Source organism: Abramis brama, assembly GCF_963993115.1.
Source record: "Abramis brama genome assembly, chromosome: 3".
NCBI classification, from domain to species: Eukaryota; Metazoa; Chordata; class Actinopteri; order Cypriniformes; family Leuciscidae; genus Abramis; species Abramis brama.
The window spans coordinates 2,363,630-2,388,536 of NC_139965.1; the positions used below are offsets into that span (position 1 = coordinate 2,363,630).

Below are 24,907 nucleotides of genomic sequence, written 5' to 3' on the forward strand. Positions count from 1 at the left end.
AAGTCATAATTGCGTGATATAAAGTCATAATTGCGTGATATAAAGTCATAATTGCGTGATTTAAAGTCAGAATTGCGTGATATAAAGTCAGAATTGTGTGATATAAAGTCAGAATTGTGTGATATAAAGTCATAATCGTGAGATATATATAAAGTCACCAGGAGTTGACTAAAGCACACACTCCATCACTCCTGATCCTCCTCCTCATATGACTGATCATAAAGCACAGGGAATATCCAACACACGGAGACACAGCTTGGGAAAAATATACAATTTAATCAAAGGTAATAAAAGTAATTTGTTAGCTCGTTACAGTTATTTGATAGTTAACTGATTGTTAAAACAGTTGCATGTCACAAAGTCTTCGTGAATCTGATTTGTCTTCAAAAAACATGGTTTGGAGTAATTATGACATAAAAAGTTGAAATTATGACAAAAAAAAAAGTAAATTATGACATACTAAGTCATACAAATATATATGGAAGCTTGTTTCCGCCACAGAATGAAAAATAAAAAAAGGTAATTGCGACTTTACTTTGATTATAAAGTCAGAATTGTGTGATATAAAGTTTTTTTTCTCAGAATTGCATGTTTATATCTCGCAATTCTGACTTTATATCATGTAAGTGGGAGATTTAAAGTCAGAAAGTTAGAATTGCATGATATAAAGTCGCAATTGTGAGATAAAAAGTTGCAATTATCTTTTAAAATGTTTTATTCTGTGGTGGAAACAAGCTTCCATACATATATGACTAAATCTTAATCACACAGAAAAAAAATTCTGCATGTAAAATATAACTTCTTTCTTTCAATGTTGTTGGCCAAACTCGTGACTCGTTGAGCCAGACTGAAAACGCTGGAGTTTTCCACACTCTTCTAAACCGACCTCGCCACTTCCAGGCTCATGATGTCTCTACGGCTTTATTTGGTCTGGTGTCTCTGCCGGGATCTCTGAATAATGTTCATGCAGTTGTTGTTTCCGATCTGAACTCCGAGCACGTTGGACATGTTGATGTGGACGCCTAAAAGAGAAGCAGAGAAGCGAACGAGTGAGTCAAGCTTTCAGCTCCTGATTGGAGAAGAGCACCAGAAGGACTGATGATTACTGATGTCTGATCTTTAACAGTTATTGCTCAAGGAGTTTTATTATCATGCAATCTGCATCAATTATGCATTATATTAGAGTTGAGTTGAGCGAGACAACAAATAGAGTTGTCAATCAATTAAAATTTGTACTTGAATTTATCACATGATTTATTTTTTAATAACGGATCACACTAAATGAACGTCATTGACAGCCCTTCTTAAAAGTTAACGTTAATCTTTAAAAATGTGTAAAGTGATTTAAATCCGATTGCTGGACAAGTGTAAATGCCTAAAGTCCCCTGTGGAGAAAATCCAGTTTTAATCTCAGTGTCTATGTGGTGTTTTTAATGTGCTTTAAGACAAACCATGTGTAAATTCATAAGTCGACTCCATTGCTGAGTATTTCCTCCTTAAAACTGCAGTGAACCAAAGACAGTCTCAAAAACACGCTTTGAAATCGCTGGTGTTTCTGACGTCACAAACTACCTTGTAACCAATCAGATCAACGTGTGATCGTCAACCAGTGGATCTCTGAGCTGAGTGAGTGAGTGGAGGCGGGGCTCATTTGCATATTCATAGAACCGCGCATACTAAATGAGGCAAGGGTGTCGAGTTACATTCAAGATATTTTAAGGCATGAAGAATTTTTTTTTTTTTTAAAAGTCATATTATACATCAAAGATGAGTTTTAAGGGATACAGTGATCGACTACAGGGGGACTTTAAAAGATAAAGGTGTGTGAGTGTGTTATATGACATGCTTTACAGTATATAATCAGACTAAATGATCTTACCAGTGCTGTTGCCGCTCTCTCTCCGACTGCGCTCTTTGATCGTGAAATTACCTGATAATAAAGAAAATGCAGCTCATATCTCTTGCTTTCATTGGTGTGAACTCGGTTAAATTTGCATATATAGCGGCAGCATTGAAGATCTCGTTTAACCAGATCAGATATCAGATATCCGATCAGTAAAAACACATGATGAAGTGACCAGGTGTAGAGAAGGGCCTATCGTATGTGAAGAGAAGGTCGGCAAACAGCAAAACTACAACATTTATTCATGCTGCAATGCATGCTGGGAACTCACAAACCCTAAACATGTTCACTATGTAATTCTTTGATCAACATTTGGTGATTCTGTAGGGCTAACATGGGGCTGTTAAAGTCCCATACTAACTTTCCTTAGTATTTCTATTTGTCAAATAGTCCCCATTTTACGTTTTGTTTTTTAGAATTTTTCACTTCATCGGAATGGTACGACACTTGGTAAAGGTTTTGGCACTTGCTGTGTGAACACACACAAAAACAATCATGGACATAATTCTAAAAGGTTTAATGGTCCTGTAAGTAATAGTCACTCTTGAGCTCCTCGCGGTCAGAAACGAGCGCATTGGAAATGAATGGAGACGAGTTTCCTCTAGTGGAAGCGTTTGGAACTGCAGCCGAACAACATCTCACTGACAGATCATTTTATGAGATATCAAGATCAAATTTGGAACACAACTTGTTTAGATTTATGGCTTTGATTTTCTTGCAGTTTTAGAGTAAAATGAAATGATTTTGAAAATATATATTTCATATAAAAAATTTAAATAGTATTTTTGCACATTTTCCATAACAATACACGTGCAATTCTGTAAGTTCACTTTTTAAAACTTTGTTCACTTCAGCAATAATCGGCCAAGTGTCGTCTGTAAGAGGTCAAACTTCAGTCTGTCGCTCTAAAGCGTTCAAGATTCACGACAGTTTAAGTTGGAAATGTAATTTTCAGGTCTATGCTCAAAAAGTGAATAAATGCATTATAAATACAGCGTAAATGTAATTTAGTACCATAAAATCCCCTAAAAATACAAAATATTATATAAACATTATCAAACTAAAATATATTACATTCATTTCATTGACAAAAAAAACCGTGAAGAGCACCAGAGGGTTAAACTGGTGAAATGCACCATGTTTACGGATTTCTGCATGAGTTTCAATTGCCGTTCAATTACACTTTCTCAAGAAATACTGAACATCCTGAGTAAAGTTTCAGAACACTGACCTGGTGTCGACGTTTGGCGCTGTAAGAAAGAAACACATAAACCTGTGAGCCGGTCAGTCGTATGAAGTGTTAGTTAGTTAGTGTGACTGGTCAGGTTTCAGACCTGTGTGGTTCTGGGAGGCGTCAGAGGTGCAGCGGGACGAGGAAACGAGTCTGCAGAAACACAAACAAACACATTCAGCACCAACAAATCATGGAATCATCACAATGCGTTTTTGACTTTTGTTCAGATCACCTCTGTTCACGGGGTCGGCGTCACTGGCTCCTGTTTCCTACGAGACAGAGATACAGCCTGTGGTTTAGGTGAGTTTACAATTAATTTCATTTATCTGTTCATTTCACACTGAAAAATGTTTGAAATGTTTTAACTAGAGACGCACCGAATTGAAAAAGCTCATGTACTCCTATCATCGTTTAGCAGATCAAGAATGGCAGTGTTGACAGAGAATTTAATATATATAAAAAAAAAAGTGTATATATATATATATATATATATATATATATTTTTTTATTTTTTTTTAATTAATATTAAATTCTCTGTCAGCACTGCCATTGATAAAGTAAAATTAATAACTTAAAATATTAAAAACAATTTAATAAAATAATGTATTATTAATTTAATAAATAATGTAATAATGTAAAATTATATAAGAAATATATACAAAATATAATATTAGATCAGTGAAATTATTTTTAATAATGCTAAAATGTTAAATGTTAAAATGGTTAAAATTATTTTTTTTATAATATAATATAACATAACATAATATGCCTATAACATAATATAACATAATATAATATTTTGTTCTGTATAATATAATATAATATAACACTATAATAAACATAATGATATAATGTAATATAACATAATAAATATCATATAACAATATAACACAACATAACATAATATAATATTTTGTACTATATAATATAACATAAAATAATATAATATAAAATAATATATAACATAACATCACATATAATATAATATAATATAATATAATACCTGTTTGGGAAGTGATCCAGTGACATCATGAGGACGTTCTTCTGAAAGACACAAAGAAGAAGAAGAAGAAGAAAATATTGATGAACTGCTTCTGTTCCACTAGTGTTGTCACGATACCAAAATTATTGTTTCGATACCGATACCAAGTCAAGTATTGCGATTTCGATACTTTTTCGATACTTTTCCTGAAAAGGGAGAAACACTCTCAAATATCATTGCTGTGCTTTATTTTAAAACCGGGACAATCTAATCATATAACACACTAATAAATGAACATATGAACAGCAGATATATTAAACATTTGAACAAAATATGAAATATCAAAATATAAAAAATAAATTAGAGCAATGACATTCAAGGTAAAATTTTTGATAAATTTAGCAGCATTATCTCATTTATCATAAGAAACATAAGAGCTTTATCTTGATTCTGAACTTTGAATAAAAATATGAACAGCGATTATATTAAACAATGTTTAATATTGGTAACATATGATATGTATTCGTGTCAAAATGACATAGAAACATCTTTTCCTATTCTATTTTGCCTGGAAACGCTTCCAACACGCTTGCGTGTCGCGTGAAAAATAGGCGTCGGATCCATTTCTAGCATGCACGCTTTTTCCGCGCGTCTCGAGCTGCGCCCAGACGCGTGTCACGCAGGCAGTTAACATGGGAGCCGAAATAAAAACGGACACGACACGCAGCCAGTGTGTCACCGGCCTTACAAATCTGGAACGCGGTCATTCTTAGAAGTATCGATACTAATAAATTAAGGAATCGTGACGTTTTTAATTTCCGATTTACTTTTGAAGTATCGGTGCACCGTGCAACAGAGCAAGGTAGGCAACGTACTTCCATATGTCACTCCTCGCATCATCTTTTTCTACGAGTCGTGGACCACTTGTGCTCGCACATGCAGCCATCTCCCTGTAGTGTTTTGTCACATGACACTGACAGCGGCAGGTTCTTTGCTGCGTGCGTCTGGAAAAAAACACAGACGTCCATAGGGAGGCGTTTTATTTTTTTTTAAGCATCGATACTGATAAATTTAGGTATCGTGACGTTTTTAATTTCCGAGTATCGCGATACTTTTGAAGTATTGGTACACCGTGCAACACTATGTTCCACTATAGTCATCATTCAGATAAAAGTGTGTGTAGAACACACAGATGTGAATGTGTGAACGCACCGCTCTGTGGGTTACGGGAGATCTGGACTGATCTCAGACTGGAACAGACGTCTCCATCCTGATCATGAGAAGAGCAGAGAAGATCTGGTCAACTCGAGCGGTTCACACACACACACACACACACACACAGACACACACACACACACACACACACACACATATACCCCTCTTGAAATGATCAAGACTTTTTGTGGCTTTAAGTTTGACACGACTGAATTTAAGGAAAAACCAAGCAATCTGCAACTGACTGAAACAGAAGAAGAACTGAATGAAACTGAATGAGAGAAGTGTGTTTGACCAGGTGTTTGAGGACGTCTCTGACGGCATCGCTGATCCCACGCTGGTGCTTCTCCAAGATCCTCTCCGTCACATTCACACAGTCTGGACACACACCAGCACATTACACATTACACACATCACTCAATAAAACACACACCAGCACACATTACACACATCACTCAATAAACCATGTCATTCATGAAAATAATCCAAGAATAAGAAATATTCGATTTTTATAAATTATTAAACATAAATAGAATTTTATTTAAATAACATTAAATAAAACGTTTGATTAAATTAATAAATTTGATTAAAAAAATTAAAACTGATTAAATAAATGAAATTTGATTTAAATAAATACATTTGATACAACCAAAAAAATAAATAATAATAATTAAACTTGATTTAAATTAAAATAAGAAAACCAGTGTAAAAATGCAAAAATAATGTTTTTTTTTTTTGTTTGTTTGTTTTAAACTATATAAATTAAGATATTACAAAATTAAAATATATTTTTTGAATAAATAAAAATAAGAAAAGCCGTGTAGAAATGTAAAAAACTAAAAACTAAAGAACTAAATTAATTAATTAAAATAAAAAATATTTATTACAATGAATAAATGAAATTTTATTTAAATAAATAATAAATGGATGATCGCATTTGGCATAAAAAAAAAATATATATATATATATATATATATATTTTTTTTTTTAAATAAATAAATAAAACAAATAAATAAAATGTTTATTTAAATGAATGAAATTTGATTTAAATAAATAATAAATAAATACAAAGATGATCATATTTGGCATCTTAAAGATAGAAAAATAATAAAAAAAATTAATAAATATACATGTTTATTCAAATAAATAATAAATTAATGCACTTGATTAAAATAAATAATGGATTAATAAAATTTCATTTACATAAAAAAGAAAAGAAGTGTAAAAAAAAAACACTACTAAACTAAATAGGTATATAAATAAAATAAAATAAATTTGATTTAAATAAATAATAAATTAATACAAAGATGACCATATTTGGCATCTAAAAGATTGAAAAAAAAATATTTTTTTTATTTTATTAAAATAAACAAATAAAAAGATTATAACAAATAAATAATGAATTAATGCACGGATTAATAAAATGTAATTAAAAAAATAAAACAATAAAATAAGCAATATATAAATAAATAAATGTGATGCTGCTGGTGTTCCTGACCGAGGAAGGACGGTCTGCGCTGGGCGTCCTGGTCCCAGCATCTCCTCATGAGCTCCACCAGTCCCTCCAGTCCTTCAGTCTCGCCGAGGTCGATCAGAGTCAGGTCCGGCCGGTCGCCCAGAGGGATCCGAAACCGCACCAGACTGGACACAGCGCCTGGAACACACACACACACACGCCGGCGGGGGAGACATCACATTCATTCATATGGATGACGCTTTTATCCAAAGCATTCTGGGTTTGAAATGAACTCTTTCACTCAGAGCTTCTACTAGCCCAAAAGAAGAAGAAGAAGAAATAAACCGGATTAACTACGTCACAGCTTATCAAATATGGATTTCAAACATTAATTTCTTATTCAAACAAAATCCTGTCATCCAGCCTCTCCTCTCTTCATCTTTCATCCGTTTCACCATAAATGTGTTCAAGGTGGACAGATCAATACAGACTATAAAATAATATATTTTCTGTTCACAGAAAGACTACTCCCTATATGTACATAGTTATTTTCTTCTTTTGTTGTTGTTTTGTTAAAAAGAAACATTTCTGATGAGGAGATGTACAGCAAACACGACTGTATTGTGTATGTATGGGAATATATTTGTATGTTGTGTGCGTATGTTTTTGATATGAAGATATCATAGAAGTACATAAAAAAAATTGAAAAAGAAGATGCTTACCGCTGTACGGCTCCTTCCCAGTGATGATTGACCACAGCAGGACACCGTAGCTGGAGAACAAACATTCACAAAACACACATTAGCACATTATATTCAGTCATGATGCTACAGCCTGTTCAGAAAACACTCTCTGCCTGTCAATCACTTTATCTGACGTCTGATTGGCTGGCGTGTGTTTGGTGGGCGGGGTTTCGAGGCGGCTGACGTAACTTTAATTTCTAGTCCTTTTTTTATTTTTATTATTAAAGCAGAACATAAGATAAAAACAAAGTTAGACGATACCATCAATACAAAACACATTAAACCGAAAGTAGGATGTGCGTGTAATAATGTGAAGCGTGTGTACAATTGTGTTGAGTATGTGTATATCTCTATTATCAGTTTCCTAATATATATATGTAGAACAATGCTCATTATATATACTATATATAACATTAGTTAACTACATTAACTAGCATGAACTAATAATGAACTGCACTTATAAGCATTTATTAATCTTTGTTAATGTTAATTTTTAATTGAAATCTTGTTAACATTAGTTACTGCACTGTGAACTAACATGAACAAACAATGAACAGCTTTACTTTTATCAACTAATGTTTTAATAAATACAGTAACAAATGTATTGCTCATGGTTAGTTCATGTTAGTTAATACAATAACTAATGTTGACTAATGAACCTTATTGTAAAGTGTTACCGGTCGACGTCACAGGAAAATTCTCAGTTCGCAGTGCGCATGTCGGGGTCAGAAAGTTCATTCCATCCCATTGAATTGTGTGTTAACCAGAGAATTTCTCGTCAAGAAAAAATGCCTACTTGTTGCGTCGTGGACTGTGAAAATCACACCAGTTGTGGAGTCAAGTTTTTCAGGATTCCTGCAGGATCTCATCCGTTTAAAAAAAAAATAGACGACATCTGTTCAGATCAAGCGGCAACATTCTGATCTGAAAAATGAAGCCTACCCGGAAGTGCGAAAAACTGCAATACATCTTAAATCCGCTAGAGGGAGGTCCCAAAAGGGAGCAAATGTCCATAGACCCCATGTTAAAATGTCCGTTTTCACAGCATAAATTCATGTTTTTACAGGTTGGTCCCATGGACTTTTATTGTATTTTTCGATAGCTTCCGAGTGCCTGACAACTGTGAGGGGGGTGAATTTTTTTCTAACTCGTTAGTTTAGATCGTATTTAGATATAAAATGTATGACAATAAGGGCGTGGTTAACTTTGATTGACAGCTTGATTGACAGCTTAGGCAGCGCCAAGGAGAATGACAACATAAGAAGCGCCATTTTTTAATACAGTTGACATATAATACTACTGTTTCTGTATCATGAAATGTAGTTTTAAGAGTTTTTCAGGCGAGAATGTAGTTGTTTAAAGCTCAAATCTGTGGTTTATTTAAAGATTTATGAAAATTGTATCCAGTTGTGAGATCCAGCGATGACCGGGCGCTCGGCGCTCATGTACCCCGCCTGGAACAGCCTTTCATCGGCTAGACGTTCTGGTGTTTGCTGCGGACTCTGGCGTCTCTGTAGTGGTTAAACATGAGATATAATTCATCTTGTCTATATCTAACGGGCGATTTTTGGTCTCGTGAATCTGTAATTTGTTCCCTGGGCAATCGTTTTGGCTGAGGGGAAGTTTCATAACTTTATAAGCTATTTAAGTTTACCGTTGTATGGTTAGACTAGAGCGCTGACTTTGTATGTTTGACTGAATTGTTTGCTTTATTTGTATAGCTTCTTGTACCTTTTACTTATACTTTTATAATGGCTAATATTGATAAAACTGAAATTTAACAAAAAGAGACTGGGTTGAGTTTTGTCATTTTAAATTTTAATACAACGAATATGATCTGTAATGTTGTTTACTGCAAAATCTGTTGTTTAGTACAAATGCACATATTGCCTGGACCATATTAAAATGTTTAATATTTTTATATTATATTTAAAACGAAAAGAGGCAGGTTTGTGTTTTATATTTCGTTTTGTTATAAATAGGCAAACGTTATATGCAGTGAATATAACCAATACGCGTTGCCTGAACCACATTTGTGTGGCTAGAATGTTTAAGATTTCTTTAAATGAAAACGAAAAGAGTTAGTATGGTGTTTTATAACATATTTCGTTGCCTAAAATATACTCAAAGATAACCGGAGTAGCAGATCGAGCTGAGTGACGCGCGCTGCGTCAGAAGGTGGGCGGGGTTAGGATTTCCCAAGATTTTCCAAGATGGCGCCGCCCATACCCCCCATAAACGGCTTCAAACCCGTTCTTCAGAAAGTCTATGGGTGACGTCACAGACGCTTTGTCCATATTTTTTACAGTCTATGGTTCAGATCTATTTTTTTTTTTACAGTCTATGAGTCTTCAGACAGATACTGCTATCTGCTAACATGACACAGGTCACAATTAATGCCAGATATCGAACTTCACCTAACTATTAAACCAGTCTACAGTTTACAGAAAACATTTGTTTACTTACCATGGCTTATCTCTACCGTTGTTGTCACAATAACTGTCAATAACACTACAAACACGAGCATCTTTGATCGTAGCATTGTCCCAGTCTGCCCGTTTATTATATAAAAAAAATACACATACTTAACAGTGTTAAATTTGAAAAAAAAATACTGTTCGACAGAACTGCTTGGTTTGTTACCAGTTATCTGCTTCCTCGGCGATGAAGTTCCACATTTGCGGCTATCCAACACGAAAATGCATGCAGCAAATAAGCCGTTCACAATATTTTCTTCAGATAACTCCAAATTTCTCCCACACACTGGACTTGATTTTTGATGACTGTCGACAACTTTACTTTATCTCCACTAGCTATTCTTTTCTTCAACTCCTCAGCATCCATCTCAACGACTGCAAGCAGATCGCGCGCACGCGCGGTTATGATGCATTTTTAAAAGTGAAAGATCCTGGGAGGGTGTGGCGCGTGGGCAAATAAACTGATGTGGATTTTAAATTATTTTATACATGCAGGCATATTTTTGTAGACGTGTTCCTAAAAATATGAATATATTTTTACGTTTGCATGTGATTGTTTTAAACCCGTGTTTCCCCCGTGTCCGACCCGACACAGTTGGATATTTTTCACCCGTTTGAGCAAAATTTGCGGGTCACCCGTCCGAACCCGTGCAGGACTCTAATCAGGCAGACAATCGCCATTAGCTAAAACAAGTTTATTATGGTTCTGTTCCCGTTCCTGTGATGGCAAAGACAGTGCATACCCTTGACACAATATGCCAGTCTATTAGCCGCACCACTTTTCTGACCCCATGCTGCGCGCGCACCCAACCTAGGCGTTCGATGTTTACAAACATTGAAGGGGTCTATAGTAATAATCAGATGTAATAAGAAAAAATAAAAAGAAAGGAAAAAAAGCAAATTATCAGAGAGATGGAGAGGTTGTTGAGAGAAGATGAAAAAAAAGAAGAGAGAGAAGATAAAAAATATCTATAGAGAGAGTCAAATCAAACAAATTTATATAAAGGGCGAGGTGTTGTGGGACACAAACACTTGTTTGTCAAACACTTCTTAAATCAAGATGCATTTACTAGACGAGTAAAATGTCATAAGATATTATGTCCTGTTTTTCGGTGGAATTAATCAAAATTAAGTGTGTTAATGTTAAAAAAAACTAAATTATCTGTTAATTGGGTAAGAAAAATAATCTTAATCAGATAATTTTGTATGTTTTAAGCAAAAACTCACTTAATTTTGATTAATTTCCCCAGAAAACAAGACTTAAAGGATTAGTTCACTTTCAAAAAATGTTTTGCTGATAATGTACTCACCCCGATGTCATCCAAGATATCCATGTCTTTCTTTCTTCAGTCGAAAAGAAATTAAGGTTTTTGAGAAAAACATTCCAGGATTTTTCTACACAGAATGGACTTCAATGGCAAACAACTATTCCAATGTTCAAAGAAGGTTCTAATGTCCGTCTCAATGCAGCTTCAAAGTCTTGACACGATCCCATTCGAGAAATAAGGGTCTTATCTAGCGAAACGATCGGCCATTTTCTAAAAAAAAAAATATATATATATATACTTTTTAACAAAAATTGAGACAGACAATTGAACCTTCTTTGAACATTGGAATAGTTGGTTGCCATTGAAGTCCATTCTGTGTAGAAAAATCCTGGAATGTTTTCCTCAAAAACCTTAATTTCTTTTCAACTGAAGAAAGAAAGACATGGATATCTTGGATGACATCGGGGTGAGTACATTATCAGCAAAACATTTTTTGAAAGTGAACTAATCCTTTACTATCTTATGTCATTTTAGTACTTTTAGTTTGACGTGGACTGGAAACAAGTCATCAATACTGAGTAAGACAGGGTTTTTTTGCAGTGTGGTGCAGCACCTGTAGACATCGGAGGCTTTGCTGGGCTTGTAGTTGACGGACTGCAGCGCTTCAGGAGGCATGTAGCTCAGCGTTCCTCCCTCGTCCTCGTTTCGCTCGCCCGAACACCTCGACACGCTGAGAGCCACTCGAGACAAGCCGAAGTCTGTGATCTGCAGACCACACACAGCGTTACCGTTACACACAGCGCTACACACAGTGTTACAAACGGCGTTACACACAGTGTTACAAACAGCATTACACACGGTGTTACACACAGTGTTACAAACAGCATTACACACGGTGTTACACACGGTGTTACACACGGCGTTACAGCGTTACACACAGCGTTACACACGGTGTTACACACAGTGTTACAAACGGCGTTACACACTGTTACAAACAGCATTACACACGGTGTTACACACGGCGTTACAGCGTTACACAGCGTTGCACACGGCGTTACAGCGTTACACAGCGTTGCACACGGCGTTACAGCTTTACACAGCATTACACACAGTCGTTACAGCTTTACACACGGCATTACACACAGCGTTACACGGCGTTACACACGGCGTTACAGCTTTACACACAGCATTACACACGGCGTTACACACAGCATTACACACATCGTTACACACAGCATTACACACGGCGTTACACACGGCATTATAGCGTTACACACAGCATTACACACGGCGTTACACACAGCGTTACACACAGCGTTACACACGGCGTTACACACAGCGTTACACACAGCGTTACACACGGACACGATCCGATGACTTTAACCCTAGTCAAGTCACCTTTATTTATATAGCGCTTTTTACAGTACAGAGTATTTCAATGCAGCTTTACAGAGATAACAGGAAAATAATGCAACAAAGTTTGTTTCCAGAAGAAAATAGCGTCACAGTCCAGCTTAAGTAAGTTGATAATCTTAGAAAGAATATGGCCTGAATCTGCTGACAGAAGCATTTATCAGCAGTGAGATGTGGAGGATAGGGCTCTTGGTCATTTCTGACCGAAAAATTTTACATTTCTTTTTTTTTTTTTTTTTTTTTAAATGTTTTTATTCACCGGAATGGTACGAAACTTGGTAAAGGTTTTTGCTCATGGACATGATTCGAGAAGGTTAAATGGTCCTGTAAGTAATAGTCACACTTGTGCTCCTCATGGTAAAAAATGAGCGAGTTTCCTCTAGTGGAAGCATTTGGTACTGCAGCCGAACAACATCTCACTAAAGAACATTGTTTGAGATATCAAGATCATATTTGAAACACAACTTGTTTAGTTTTATGCCTTTGATTTTCTCACAGTTTTAGAGTAAAACATGTTTTTGAAAAAATATATTTCATGTACAAATGTATCTGTGATCTGCAGGTTGGAGACAAAGGGTTAAACACAGCCAGTCTGTGCTGATATGGACGTAGAGTTTAATTCTAGAAGGAATATTGCGATGATAACATCCTGAATCTGCGCTGAGAGAAGCATTTATGAGATGTGGAGGATTCTCACCATTAAAAGTCATGTCTCAAACACACAATAATAATTTTCTCATGACAATTTTATGTAGCCGATATGACAGACATGTTGCACTACTTTACTGTATTTTCCTTTTTAAAGTGATTCCAATCATATTTCAAGCGATTCAAACCCATCATGTTGAACAGTGCGCATCTGAAGAGTCTCAGCTGAAGGAAATAATACATTATTCATCAGCTTTAATATATCAGCCACATTTTGTTTTTAGGGCCGATAACGATAACATTAAAAATTATCATATATCGGCCGATATATCGAGCATCTCTACACATTAGACCCAGGCTATTCAATTGGCGGCCCGCGGGCCAAATGCGGCCCGCCAATCATCTCCATCCGGCCCGACGGCACCAACCTCCTCCTCTTTTCCTGGCGGTGCGGCAAATTCAGTTTGATACTCGCTCCGATTGACCTGAGAAACGTTTTATGTGCGAATATTGCAGCAGTTATTATATGTATCCCGAATTTATGTCGACTGAACCAGCGATACCAATCATTCGTGAATGAATCATTCTTTTGGTTCGATTCTTTCTAAACGCGCTTGCATGCGCGTTCACGCCACCGCCGGAGAGAGCGTCAAAGTGGCCGGTCAGTAACGGTCTAAAACTATTCGGATTCATTCGGACCGCTCCGTCGCTGAATCATCTGAAGCGGTTTCTCGGTCAGTAAGTTACAGTAACAACAAATAGTTGCGTTTACTCCCGGTCCCGGACACTGTTATTAAACAGCGTTGCGACAACCAGTGGGAAGCGTTTCAGTTCGACAGAAATCTCTCTGTTACAAACCACAAATCACTCGATGATTTAACTAGTATTAAATCGGATGAAACAGCCTCAACATTCCCAACAAGACTGATGAGGAAAGCAGGAGAAACATTGTGGCATCAATGAAATTAGAAGACTTTAAATCCCCTAATCACCCTTACAAACATTTACCATGAATATACTGACGATCTGATGGTTTATATCCCAATCTCATCCTGATCCATCGGAGAGAGCAGGAGTCGAGCTTCAGGGGTTTCACAGAAACATTATAATCATGTAAACCTTTTAATCGCACTACTCTCTCAAGTCACCATCAAAATGGACAATTCATGTTTTGTATGGAATATTGCAGTGTTTACTGTAAATGATTCATCGGTGGACATCATTGTTTTAAAAATCTTGAATCTGAATAACTTACCCTCCCTCTTGCACTTAGCATGTCTTCGACTGACTTTTTCTCATAATTATAACTTGTGTGTCATAATTATTAATTTATTAATAATTAATTAATTTATATTAATTTATGTCATAATTTCGACTTCTTGTCATAATTATTACATAAATAAAAATGATCACTTGGTTTGTCATGTTTGTGTCATGATCCTGTCATGATCCTGGCTTTTCCTTTCTTTACTCTGTCTCCCCCTTTTGGACACACACACTCATACACACTCCCACGCTCTACACGCATTCATTCATGCCGCTCCTTTACATTCTGATCATTTCCAGCTGAACCTCATTACTTTCTCTTTGTCGCCTCATTACTCTCTCACCTGCTCTCTCTTTCCCTAATAGGATTTGCTATTTATTGTTCTGACCTTCCCTTGTCTTGTCGCCAGATTATTTCATGTGTTTGTGCATACGTTGCTTCTGTGCAAATTCTGTCGTGTCGTGTCTTGTCTCGTCTACGGGCATTTTGTGGTGAGATCGTGTCCTAACTAAGAGGTATCTACTCGTGTGATTGTCATCTCCACTGAGCTATACTGTGTGCAGAGTTTCCGACTGGTGGCCGCTCCTTGTAGCTGTTCTATCCTGTTCGCTGGAGCGAATCTGTGGGCTAACGCATCTGGGCGAATACCTCTCACGCACACTTCATGCAACGGGACTTTATGTTATCCATGTGCTTTCAACCCTGAGTCTACGGAAGGAAGTCGTTCCGATTACCCGAAGTCTACGGAAGAACTTGTGTTATCTGTTTAAGAAGTGTTTTTGTTCTTACCGCTTCCTTCTGCCAGCATACCTAATTAAAGACTGTTGAATGCTTTCTCTGCTTTTGGGTTCTTCTCTACACCTTATCACAGAATAATCTGGCCAGCATGGACCCAGCAGGTGGCAATCCTTTCCAGACAGCGGTGGAGCTACAGGGCGTGATGATAGGCCGACATGAAGAGGAGCTGTCGGCTGCTAGACACGCCGTTGAGTCTCTCGCCTCCCAGGTTACGGACCTCTCCAACCGTCTCCATCACTCTCCTCGAGAAATACCAGCCTCACAGGAACACCGCGAGGCACCGGAGCCTCGTATCAACAATCCTCCTTGTTATTCGGGTGAGCCCACGCAATGCCGCCCCTTTTTGACTCAATGCGAGGTTGTTTTTTCTCTGCAGCCAGTTACTTATGCCACGGATCGAGCCAGAGTCGCTTTTGTCATCTCGTTACTCATTGGGAGAGCTCGTGAGTGGGGCGCGGCTAATTGGGAGGCTGAGGCGGACTGTGTGTTCAACTTTCCCCGGTTCAAAGAGGAGATGATTCGGGTATTCGACCGGTCAACTCACGGGGAGGAGGCTTCACGGGCGCTATCCGCCTTGCGACAGGGTAGACGCTCCGCAGCAGACTTTGCGATTGAATTTCGCACCCTCGCCACCACTGCGGGCTGGAATGAACCAGCTTTAGTGTCCCGGTTCCTGGAGGGGCTTAATTCTGAGGTGAAAGAGGAAATCTACATCCGCGAAGTACCTACTCGGCTTGACTTGTTAATCGACCTGGCCATCCGAGTTGAGAAGCGCTTTGATCTGCGCCGTCGGGCGCGCAGTCAGTATTCGGCTAGACTGTCTCCACCCACTGTTTCTTCTCCGCCTCCTGCGGCACCGGAGCCCGAAGCTATGCAGCTGGGAGGTTTGCGAATCTCCGCCAAGGAACGAGAGCGGCGAGTACTAAATCGCCTGTGCATGTACTGCGCCGCATCTACACACTTTGTTTCGTCATGCCCAGTAAAAGCCAACGCTCGCCAGTAAACGGAGGGCTACTGGCGAGCGCAACATCAAAGGATCCTCCTTCAAAGGCCCGTACTACTGTTCCTGTTTGTCTCCGCTGGTCTGGTTCTTCCATCCCCTGTTCGGCGTTGATTGACTCCGGGGCAGAGGAGTGCTTCATTGACGAAGTTTGGGCACAAGAGCAAGGTATTCCTCTTATTGACCTAGCAGACTCTACGTCACTTTATGCCTTAGACGGCAGTTCACTGCCAAGGATTCGTAAGAAGACCGTTCCTATTTCCCTCATAGTTTCTGGGAATCACAAAGAGACAATTTCTTTTCTTGTTTTTTGTTCCCCCTTTTGCCCTGTTGTACTAGGACACCCTTGGCTAGCCCTACACAACCCCCAGATTAATTGGTCTGAAAATTCTATCGTGTCATGGAAATTGTCTTGCCATGTTGATTGTTTAACCTCTGCCATTCCTCCTGTGTCATCTGTCTCTGTTTTTCAGGAAGAGCCAGGTGATATGTCCGGGGTACCGGAGGAGTATCGCGATCTGCGTGAGGTGTTCAGCCGGTCCCGGGCGGCATCCCTTCCTCCTCACCGACCTTATGATTGTAGTATTGAGCTCCTCCCAGGTTCTACGCCCCCGCGCGGCAGGCTATTTTCATTGTCCGCCCCCGAACGCGAAGCACTCGAAGACTATCTGTCAGCGTCCCTTGATGCGGGTACTATTGTTCCTTCGTCCTCACCCGCGGGCGCCGGTTTTTTTTTCGTTAAGAAGAAAGACGGCTCTTTGCGTCCCTGCATTGACTATCGTGGGCTGAACGAGATCACGGTCAAGAACCGTTATCCCTTGCCGTTGATGTCCTCGGCTTTCGAACTCTTGCAGGGAGCAAAGATTTTCACCAAGCTCGATTTACGAAACGCTTATCACCTCGTTCGCATTAAGAAGGGGGATGAGTGGAAGACCGCGTTTAATACACCCCTGGGGCACTTCGAATATCGGGTTCTTCCGTTCGGCCTCGTCAACGCTCCAGCAGTGTTCCAGGCACTCGTTAATGATGTGCTTCGGGACATGCTGAACATTTTTGTATTCGTTTATCTTGACGACATTTTAATTTTTTCGCCCTCTCTCCAAGTGCATGTACAACACGTACGTCGGGTTCTCCAACGCCTGCTTGAGAACAAACTTTTTGTCAAAGCTGAAAAATGCTCATTTCATGCCCCGTCTGTCACCTTCCTCGGATCAATTATTTCCGAGGAAGGTATCAGCATGGATCCGATCAAGGTCCAGGCAGTCACCGAATGGCCTGTTCCTGATTCTCGTGTAGCGCTCCAGCGATTTCTGGGCTTTGCGAATTTTTATCGTCGTTTTGTCCGTAACTTTAGTCAGGTAGCCGCCCCTCTCACTGCCTTAACGTCAGTGAGGGCCAAATTCGAATGGTCTGCCCCTGCCCAAGGCGCTTTTGATCGTCTGAAGACCCTTTTCACTACCGCGCCTATTTTGCTCTTTCCCGATGTCTCCAGACAGTTCATAGTCGAGGTCGATGCGTCAGAGGTCGGGGTCGGGGCTATCCTTTCCCAGCGCTCCGCCGCAGACGGAAAGGTTCATCCCTGCGCCTTTTACTCTCATCGCCTTTCGCCCGCCGAACGTAACTATGACGTGGGAGATCGTGAGCTACTAGCCATTCGTTTAGCTTTGGGTGAGTGGAGACACTGGTTAGAGGGGTCATCTGTTCCTTTTCTAGTATGGACAGATCACAAGAATCTTGAATACATTCGAACAGCAAAAAGATTGAATGCTCGCCAAGCACGTTGGGCCTTGTTTTTTACGCGGTTCGATTTCACGATTTCGTATCGTCCAGGCTCTAAGAACGTAAAACCTGACGCTCTCTCTCGCATCTTTGACTCTTCCTCCTCTCCTACAACACCTGAAGAGGTTATCCCTCCAGGTAGAGTGGTAGGAGCAGTTTCCTGGGGAATCGAGAAGTCAGTTAAGCGCGCTCTCGCCCGCGTTACCATTCCGCGTAAATGTCCCAGGCACCTTCTGTTTGTTCCGGTTCATCTCCGTCGTTCTGTCCTTCATTGGGGTCATGCGTCTAAATTCACTGCCCATCCCGGCGTACGGGGCACTCTTGCTACCGTTCGTCAACGTTTCTGGTGGCCCACTCTGGATCATGATACACGTCGGTATGTCGCCTCGTGCGTAGATTGCGCCCAAACTAAGTCCAGTAATTCTCCTCCGGCCGGTTTGTTACGTCCGTTACCAGTTCCATCACGCCCATGGTCCCATATCGCGCTGGACTTTATTACGGGTCTACCTTCGTCGGCGGGGAAGACCGTCATCCTTACTGTCGTTGACCGCTTTTCCAAGTCTGCGCACTTTATTCCTCTCACTAAACTTCCATCCGCTAAGGAGATGGCTCAAATTTTGATCGACCAAGTATTTAGACTACACGGGTTACCTACTGACGTTGTCTCCGATCGAGGGCCACAGTTCTCCTCCCAATTTTGGAAGGAGTTCTGTCGTCTCATCGGAGCGTCCGCTAGTCTCTCCTCGGGTTTTCACCCACAAACTAACGGTCAGGCCGAACGAGCCAATCAAATTGTTATACGTTCTCTTCGTAGTCTAGCGCATCGTAACCCCTTGTCATGGTCAAACCAGCTCGCCTGGGCTGAATATGCGCACAACTCGCTTCCTACGTCTGCTACGGGTCTCTCTCCATTCCAGGGCTGCCTAGGCTACCAACCACCTTTGTTCCCTTCGCAGAGTGCAGAATCTAATGTTCCGTCCGTCCAGTCATTTGTTGATCGATGCAAACGCACTTGGAGAGGGGTGAAATCTGCCCTTTTTCGTTCTAGGAAACGCATGAGCATCGCTGCAAATAGGCGTCGCATAAAGAGTCCTCGTTATGTCTGTGGTCAAAGAGTGTGGTTATCCACATCCAATTTACCTCTTCATTCTGAGTCTCGCAAGCTTATTCCTCGTTTTATCGGACCGTTCCGTATCGTCAAGATCATTAATCCTGTCACAGTTAAACTTTCGCTTTCTCCCAATCTACGTCGCGTCCATCCTGTTTTCCACGTTTCATGCGTAAAACCAGTGTTACGCGCGCCCGTGCGTCCCTCAATTCCTCCGGTCCGTATCGTTGATTCACCCGTCTATAAGGTTCGCAAGCTCCTCGACATGCGTCGCCGAGGTCGTGGGCACCAATATTTAGTAGACTGGGAGGGGTATGGTCCGGAGGAGAGAAGTTGGGTGTCCGCCCGGGACATCCTGGACCCTTCGCTCATTGAGGATTTCCTCCGTGCCCGTCAGCAGGCTCCCTTAGATGCGCCAGGGGGCGCTCGTTAAAGGAGGGGTACTGTCATGATCCTGTCATGATCCTGGCTTTTCCTTTCTTTACTCTGTCTCCCCCTTTTGGACACACACACTCATACACACTCCCACGCTCTACACGCATTCATTCATGCCGCTCCTTTACATTCTGATCATTTCCAGCTGAACCTCATTACTTTCTCTTTGTCGCCTCATTACTCTCTCACCTGCTCTCTCTTTCCCTAATAGGATTTGCTATTTATTGTTCTGACCTTCCCTTGTCTTGTCGCCAGATTATTTCATGTGTTTGTGCATACGTTGCTTCTGTGCAAATTCTGTCGTGTCGTGTCTTGTCTCGTCTACGGGCATTTTGTGGTGAGATCGTGTCCTAACTAAGAGGTATCTACTCGTGTGATTGTCATCTCCACTGAGCTATACTGTGTGCAGAGTTTCCGACTGGTGGCCGCTCCTTGTAGCTGTTCTATCCTGTTCGCTGGAGCGAATCTGTGGGCTAACGCATCTGGGCGAATACCTCTCACGCACACTTCATGCAACGGGACTTTATGTTATCCATGTGCTTTCAACCCTGAGTCTACGGAAGGAAGTCGTTCCGATTACCCGAAGTCTACGGAAGAACTTGTGTTATCTGTTTAAGAAGTGTTTTTGTTCTTACCGCTTCCTTCTGCCAGCATACCTAATTAAAGACTGTTGAATGCTTTCTCTGCTTTTGGGTTCTTCTCTACACCTTATCACAGTTTGACTTTTTTGTCAATTTCGACTGTCATAATTATTACATTAGACGAAATTTAAACCTTTTAGTTCATAATTTCAACTTTTTGTCATAATTATTACATAAAAGTAAAAATTATAACTTTGCATGTCATCATTTCGACTTTTCAACTCATGACAGTTATAATTTTGTTTTTATTTCATAATTTCAACTTTTCATAACTATTGCACAAAAGTCAAAATTACCACTTAGTATGTCAAAAGTTAGACTTTTTGTGTAAATTTTGACCTTTTATTTCATAGTAATTATCATAAGTCAAAATTAAACTTGATGTCATATTTTCGACTTATTATGTCATAACTGACTTTCTAAGCCAAAAGATTTGTTCAGCATCAATACCGATATATTATTATATATTTTTCAAAGATTGTGGGGCTCAACAGGTTTATAGTGCATTTTCATAGAGCGCTGAAATAAATGTGCATTATAAAATCTGTTCAGTCATAAGCTTGACTTTATCCAGGGTTCCCACACCTTGGTTAACTTCAAATTCAAGGACCTTTCAAGGACTTTCCAGGTCCAATACCCTCAAATTCAAGGACTTAATGTGGGGACACATTTGTTGTGTCCAACAACAAACGTTGAGGTACCATGGTACTTTCATGCGCCTGTGAACGTCATGGCAACGTACAACACAAAGTAGCCTACCTCATGCGGAAAAACTTAACGTATCCAGGGTTTTTCCTGGCTCAAAATAAGGCGGAGGTGGTAAAATCCTAATAATGTATTTTAATAATAAGATAATTAAATTATTATTTTTTGTAGATCATCATATAGCCTAATGTGTTTCCCACATTATTTTTGTGGGTGGAGCCTGGTACCCCTAGGGGGGTCCGGGGGCATGCCCCCCCGGTAAGAAAACTTTGTACATTTTAAAGATAAATTCATTAATCTGGTGCACTTTGAGTCACCCAAATCCACTGTTAAAAATAGATAATACACCCGCAAACCGCCCATATACTTTGATTTAGATATCTGCATCTGATCATCACATTACAATTATTCAGAACATATCACACTGAAGTAGGCTGATTAAAAATTAACATTTATTTAAAATAAAAGTTTTTCTTTTGGCAAAATTACATTTCCTTAATAGCCTAAACAGAGGCTTTACTCCCTTCAAACTTAAATTGTCAATGTTTCATTACATCACTGTTTGAAAACACTAATTTTTTTGTACCTTTTATAAAGGGCATTTTTCCCCTAATTTTATTAAATGTTTGCTCCATCTTTCATTTCAAATTCTTAAATTTGATCAATATATTCAATTAAAATAATAAGACACTATGCTGTTTCCAATCAAATTAAATAATTTACATTGAAAAATTATAAGTGTATTAAATTAGATTATTTAAAATATTTTTGAATATACAAGTAAGGAATGTTGAAAAGAATGATACTTTATGAAACTAAACCGCCAGCAGGAGGCGGCAGGCGACCGTCTTAATGAGCGAGTCATTGAGTCATTCATTCAAACGATTCGTTCAAACGGCTGATTTATTCAGAATGAGGCAGTTTATGAATGGGTAACTGAATCTTTGACTCAGCCGATTCGCTCAAAATGCTGAATCATTCAGTATAGCAAGTGTTGCTGTGAGATGCGCGATGGTTCTGCGGTGATCTTTGTTTTGAACTATTTTCGCTGCTGAAACGGAACAAAAACAGTCATTGCGTTCAAAATGTAAGTGACTTAATTTTAACTATTTGTTTATTGAACTGTTATGAAATCAGTCTCGGTTTCAATCTTGATGGCTCTCTGGTCGTGTGTAGCCTAGGCTATACAAAATATTGTTTCTTAACTATAGTGTTATAAATAACTGCGCAAGCCTCAACAGCGCAACATTGTTACCATCAGTACATTATAGGCCTATATTATTATCAACTATAGGCTATCAATCGCCACTTACATTAAATGAAATAAAACAGAATTAGTTATTTTGTATTTTTATACTAAAAATTGTTTTAATCAGGGCATTTGTCTGGTTGGGCAAGTAATAGGCCTACAATTCTCTCTCCCCTTCAAAAAAAGAAAAAAATACACGTGTCCCGGACACAGTCTATGGTCCCGGACAAGCGTTATTGTCGAGCCCTGATATGTTTTCCTTGATTGGTTTTCCCTGAAGAGAATTACGTTGTTGAAAACGAAAGTAAACGTTCACGTTCACACACGTTCATTGCATTTTACCGTGATGAGAGTTCCGTGTCTTTATTAAACTCAACACATTATAATGATTTATCTGTCATCCACCCTCGATTAATTGGAATGGAATGTTTGTATTACTCGGCCCGCCCGACCCGCGATTAGCCGCGATCCGCGCAGCACTATACGGTTGAATAGACACAAGTGGTAACAACAACAGAACCATTACGGTGGAAAAAGTGTATCTGACCATCAAAATAAATTCAAGCACTTTCAAGCACCTGTCTCTATGTATGTTTATTTTCAAAAACTTTCCAGGGCCTTGAAAACATTTTTTCAGATTCACAAACTTTCAAGGATTTCAAGGACCCGTGGGAACCCTGTTTATCTCATAATTAGTTAGTATGTCATAATTTAGTTTTTTTCTCAATTTCTCTTTTTATCTCACAATTTCAATGTCATAATTTCAACTTTTTAATATCATAATTCTGACTTTTTATGTCATAATTGACTTTTTAAGCCAATTTTTTTTTTATATCGGTATTGATGTCGAACAAACTTTTAAGTAAAAAAAATGTCAGTACCGATATATCTTTTTTTTTTTAGGCTGTGTGGCTGCACATGTGTGTCGTGCATCAGCAGCTGTGTGTGGACTGGCCTTGGCGACGAGGCTGTCGTTGAGGAGCACGTTGCTGGGCTTCAGGTCGAGGTGCAGCAGTGGAGGACTCAGCTGATGGAGGAAGTTCATGCCCAGGCCGATCTGATGAGCCATGCGGAAGCCCAGGGGCCACGGGGGGGGCCCGGCCAGCGTCTGCAGGAGCCCGGACACCGAGCCCTTGGCCATGAACTCCATCACCAGCCCACACTGCAGCGGGAGCCGGGACTCCCCCAGACGGCCCTCGTACAGGCCCAGGATTTGCATGACGTACGGGCTCCCTCCCTGGAACATCAGGGCTGCCTCTCTCTGGATAGAGGACGTGGACCTGCTCAACGAGACCAGACAAATAAACAAGAAAGAAAGTATTTCAAGAATGACTCATCTCATAGTTTTGACTTTTTTTCTCATATTTTTGACTGTCTTAGTCAAAATATTTGATTGACATAAATAACGATATATCATTTCCTTTTTTCTTTTTTTTCTTTTTTGATTGTGTGGCTCAACAGGTTTATCGTGCATCATTAGATGTGTGTGTAGGCGGGCCTGGACTGGCCATCGAGGCTGTCGTTTAGCAACACGTTGTTGGGCTTCAGTCATAAGCTCGATTTTTGATCTCATAATTATGAGTTAGTATGTCATATTTAGTTTGTGTCTCAATTTGTCTTCGTATCTCGAAGAGGACGTGGACCTGATCAACGGGCCGGGAGAAATGAGAACACACAATTCATCTTTACAATAATAAACATGTTTATAGTGCATTTTCATAGAGCGCTGAAATAAATCTGCTTGATAACAGTTGTTCATTAATAAGCTGCACATTTTATCTCATAATTATGACTTAGTATGTCATAATTTCATCTTCATCTTTATTTGTCTTTTTATCTCATAATTATGACTGACTTTGTCATAATTTTGACTTTTTAATATCACAATTTCAACTTTTTATGTCATTATTGACTTTAAGTCAAAAAAATAAATTCTGCATAAATACTGATATATTATTATAGATTTCTCCAAACATACACAATAATCAGAAAACAAGTTGACATTCTGGAACACAAAACACATCATTAATCACAATTTAACACATAATTAATTAATGTAAATACAGTAATGCAAATGGTAACCAGGATCAAGTTTCTGCCAAAGAACTGTGGTGATTTGACCAGTAGCGGATGTTGCTCCATACGGGGCAAGTTGTCACATGGGAAACCTGACTAGAAAAGCACTGAAGAACAGATGTAGAATGATCTACTTTACCCGTCTTTATAAAGCAGCAGTTTTATCGCCATATCCATGACCCATCCCGTGTGTTTGGCCCGGTAGATCTCACCGAATCCCCCGCAACCGATCTTCATAAAACCCTGCAGACTGTCGTCACTAACCACTTCCGGTCTGCGGCAGAACTGACCGGCGTCCATCGATAATCGATACAGTTAAACAGTCTTAAAGCTTAAACGTGTCATGATATGTTTGAGACCATCGCTGTTTTCTCCAAGTTCCCTGTTAAATGGCGACGCTTCCAGTCCACATCGTGAAGTTCGTTTGTTTCACTTCCCCATCAAACACAAACACACACACACACACACACACACACACACACGCACGCACGCGCGCGCTGACGTCACCTT

General features: G+C 39.3%; 1 protein-coding gene across 2 annotated transcripts; it reads right to left on the minus strand.

Annotated features, from left to right (window-relative positions):
- Positions 1-256: 256 nt before the first annotated feature.
- On the minus strand, positions 257-24,894 carry ripk3 (receptor-interacting serine-threonine kinase 3). 2 transcript variants are annotated; one of them, XM_084109727.1, is made up of 13 exons: positions 24,537-24,894; positions 23,277-23,601; positions 11,892-12,043; positions 7,513-7,562; positions 6,833-6,988; positions 5,630-5,712; positions 5,332-5,389; positions 4,141-4,178; positions 3,370-3,406; positions 3,238-3,287; positions 3,135-3,153; positions 1,880-1,930; positions 257-1,022 (listed from the first exon to the last, which is right to left on the minus strand). In XM_084109727.1, the coding sequence occupies exons 1-13, from the start codon at positions 24,695-24,697 to the stop codon at positions 922-924; spliced, it is 1,281 nt and encodes a 426-aa protein (XP_083965853.1). In that variant the 5' UTR covers positions 24,698-24,894; the 3' UTR covers positions 257-921. The 2 variants fall into 2 exon arrangements, with proteins under 2 accessions (XP_083965853.1, XP_083965852.1); XM_084109726.1 differs by having other exon boundaries at positions 4,141-4,181; positions 24,537-24,699.
- Between the last annotated feature and the right edge of the window lie 13 nt (positions 24,895-24,907).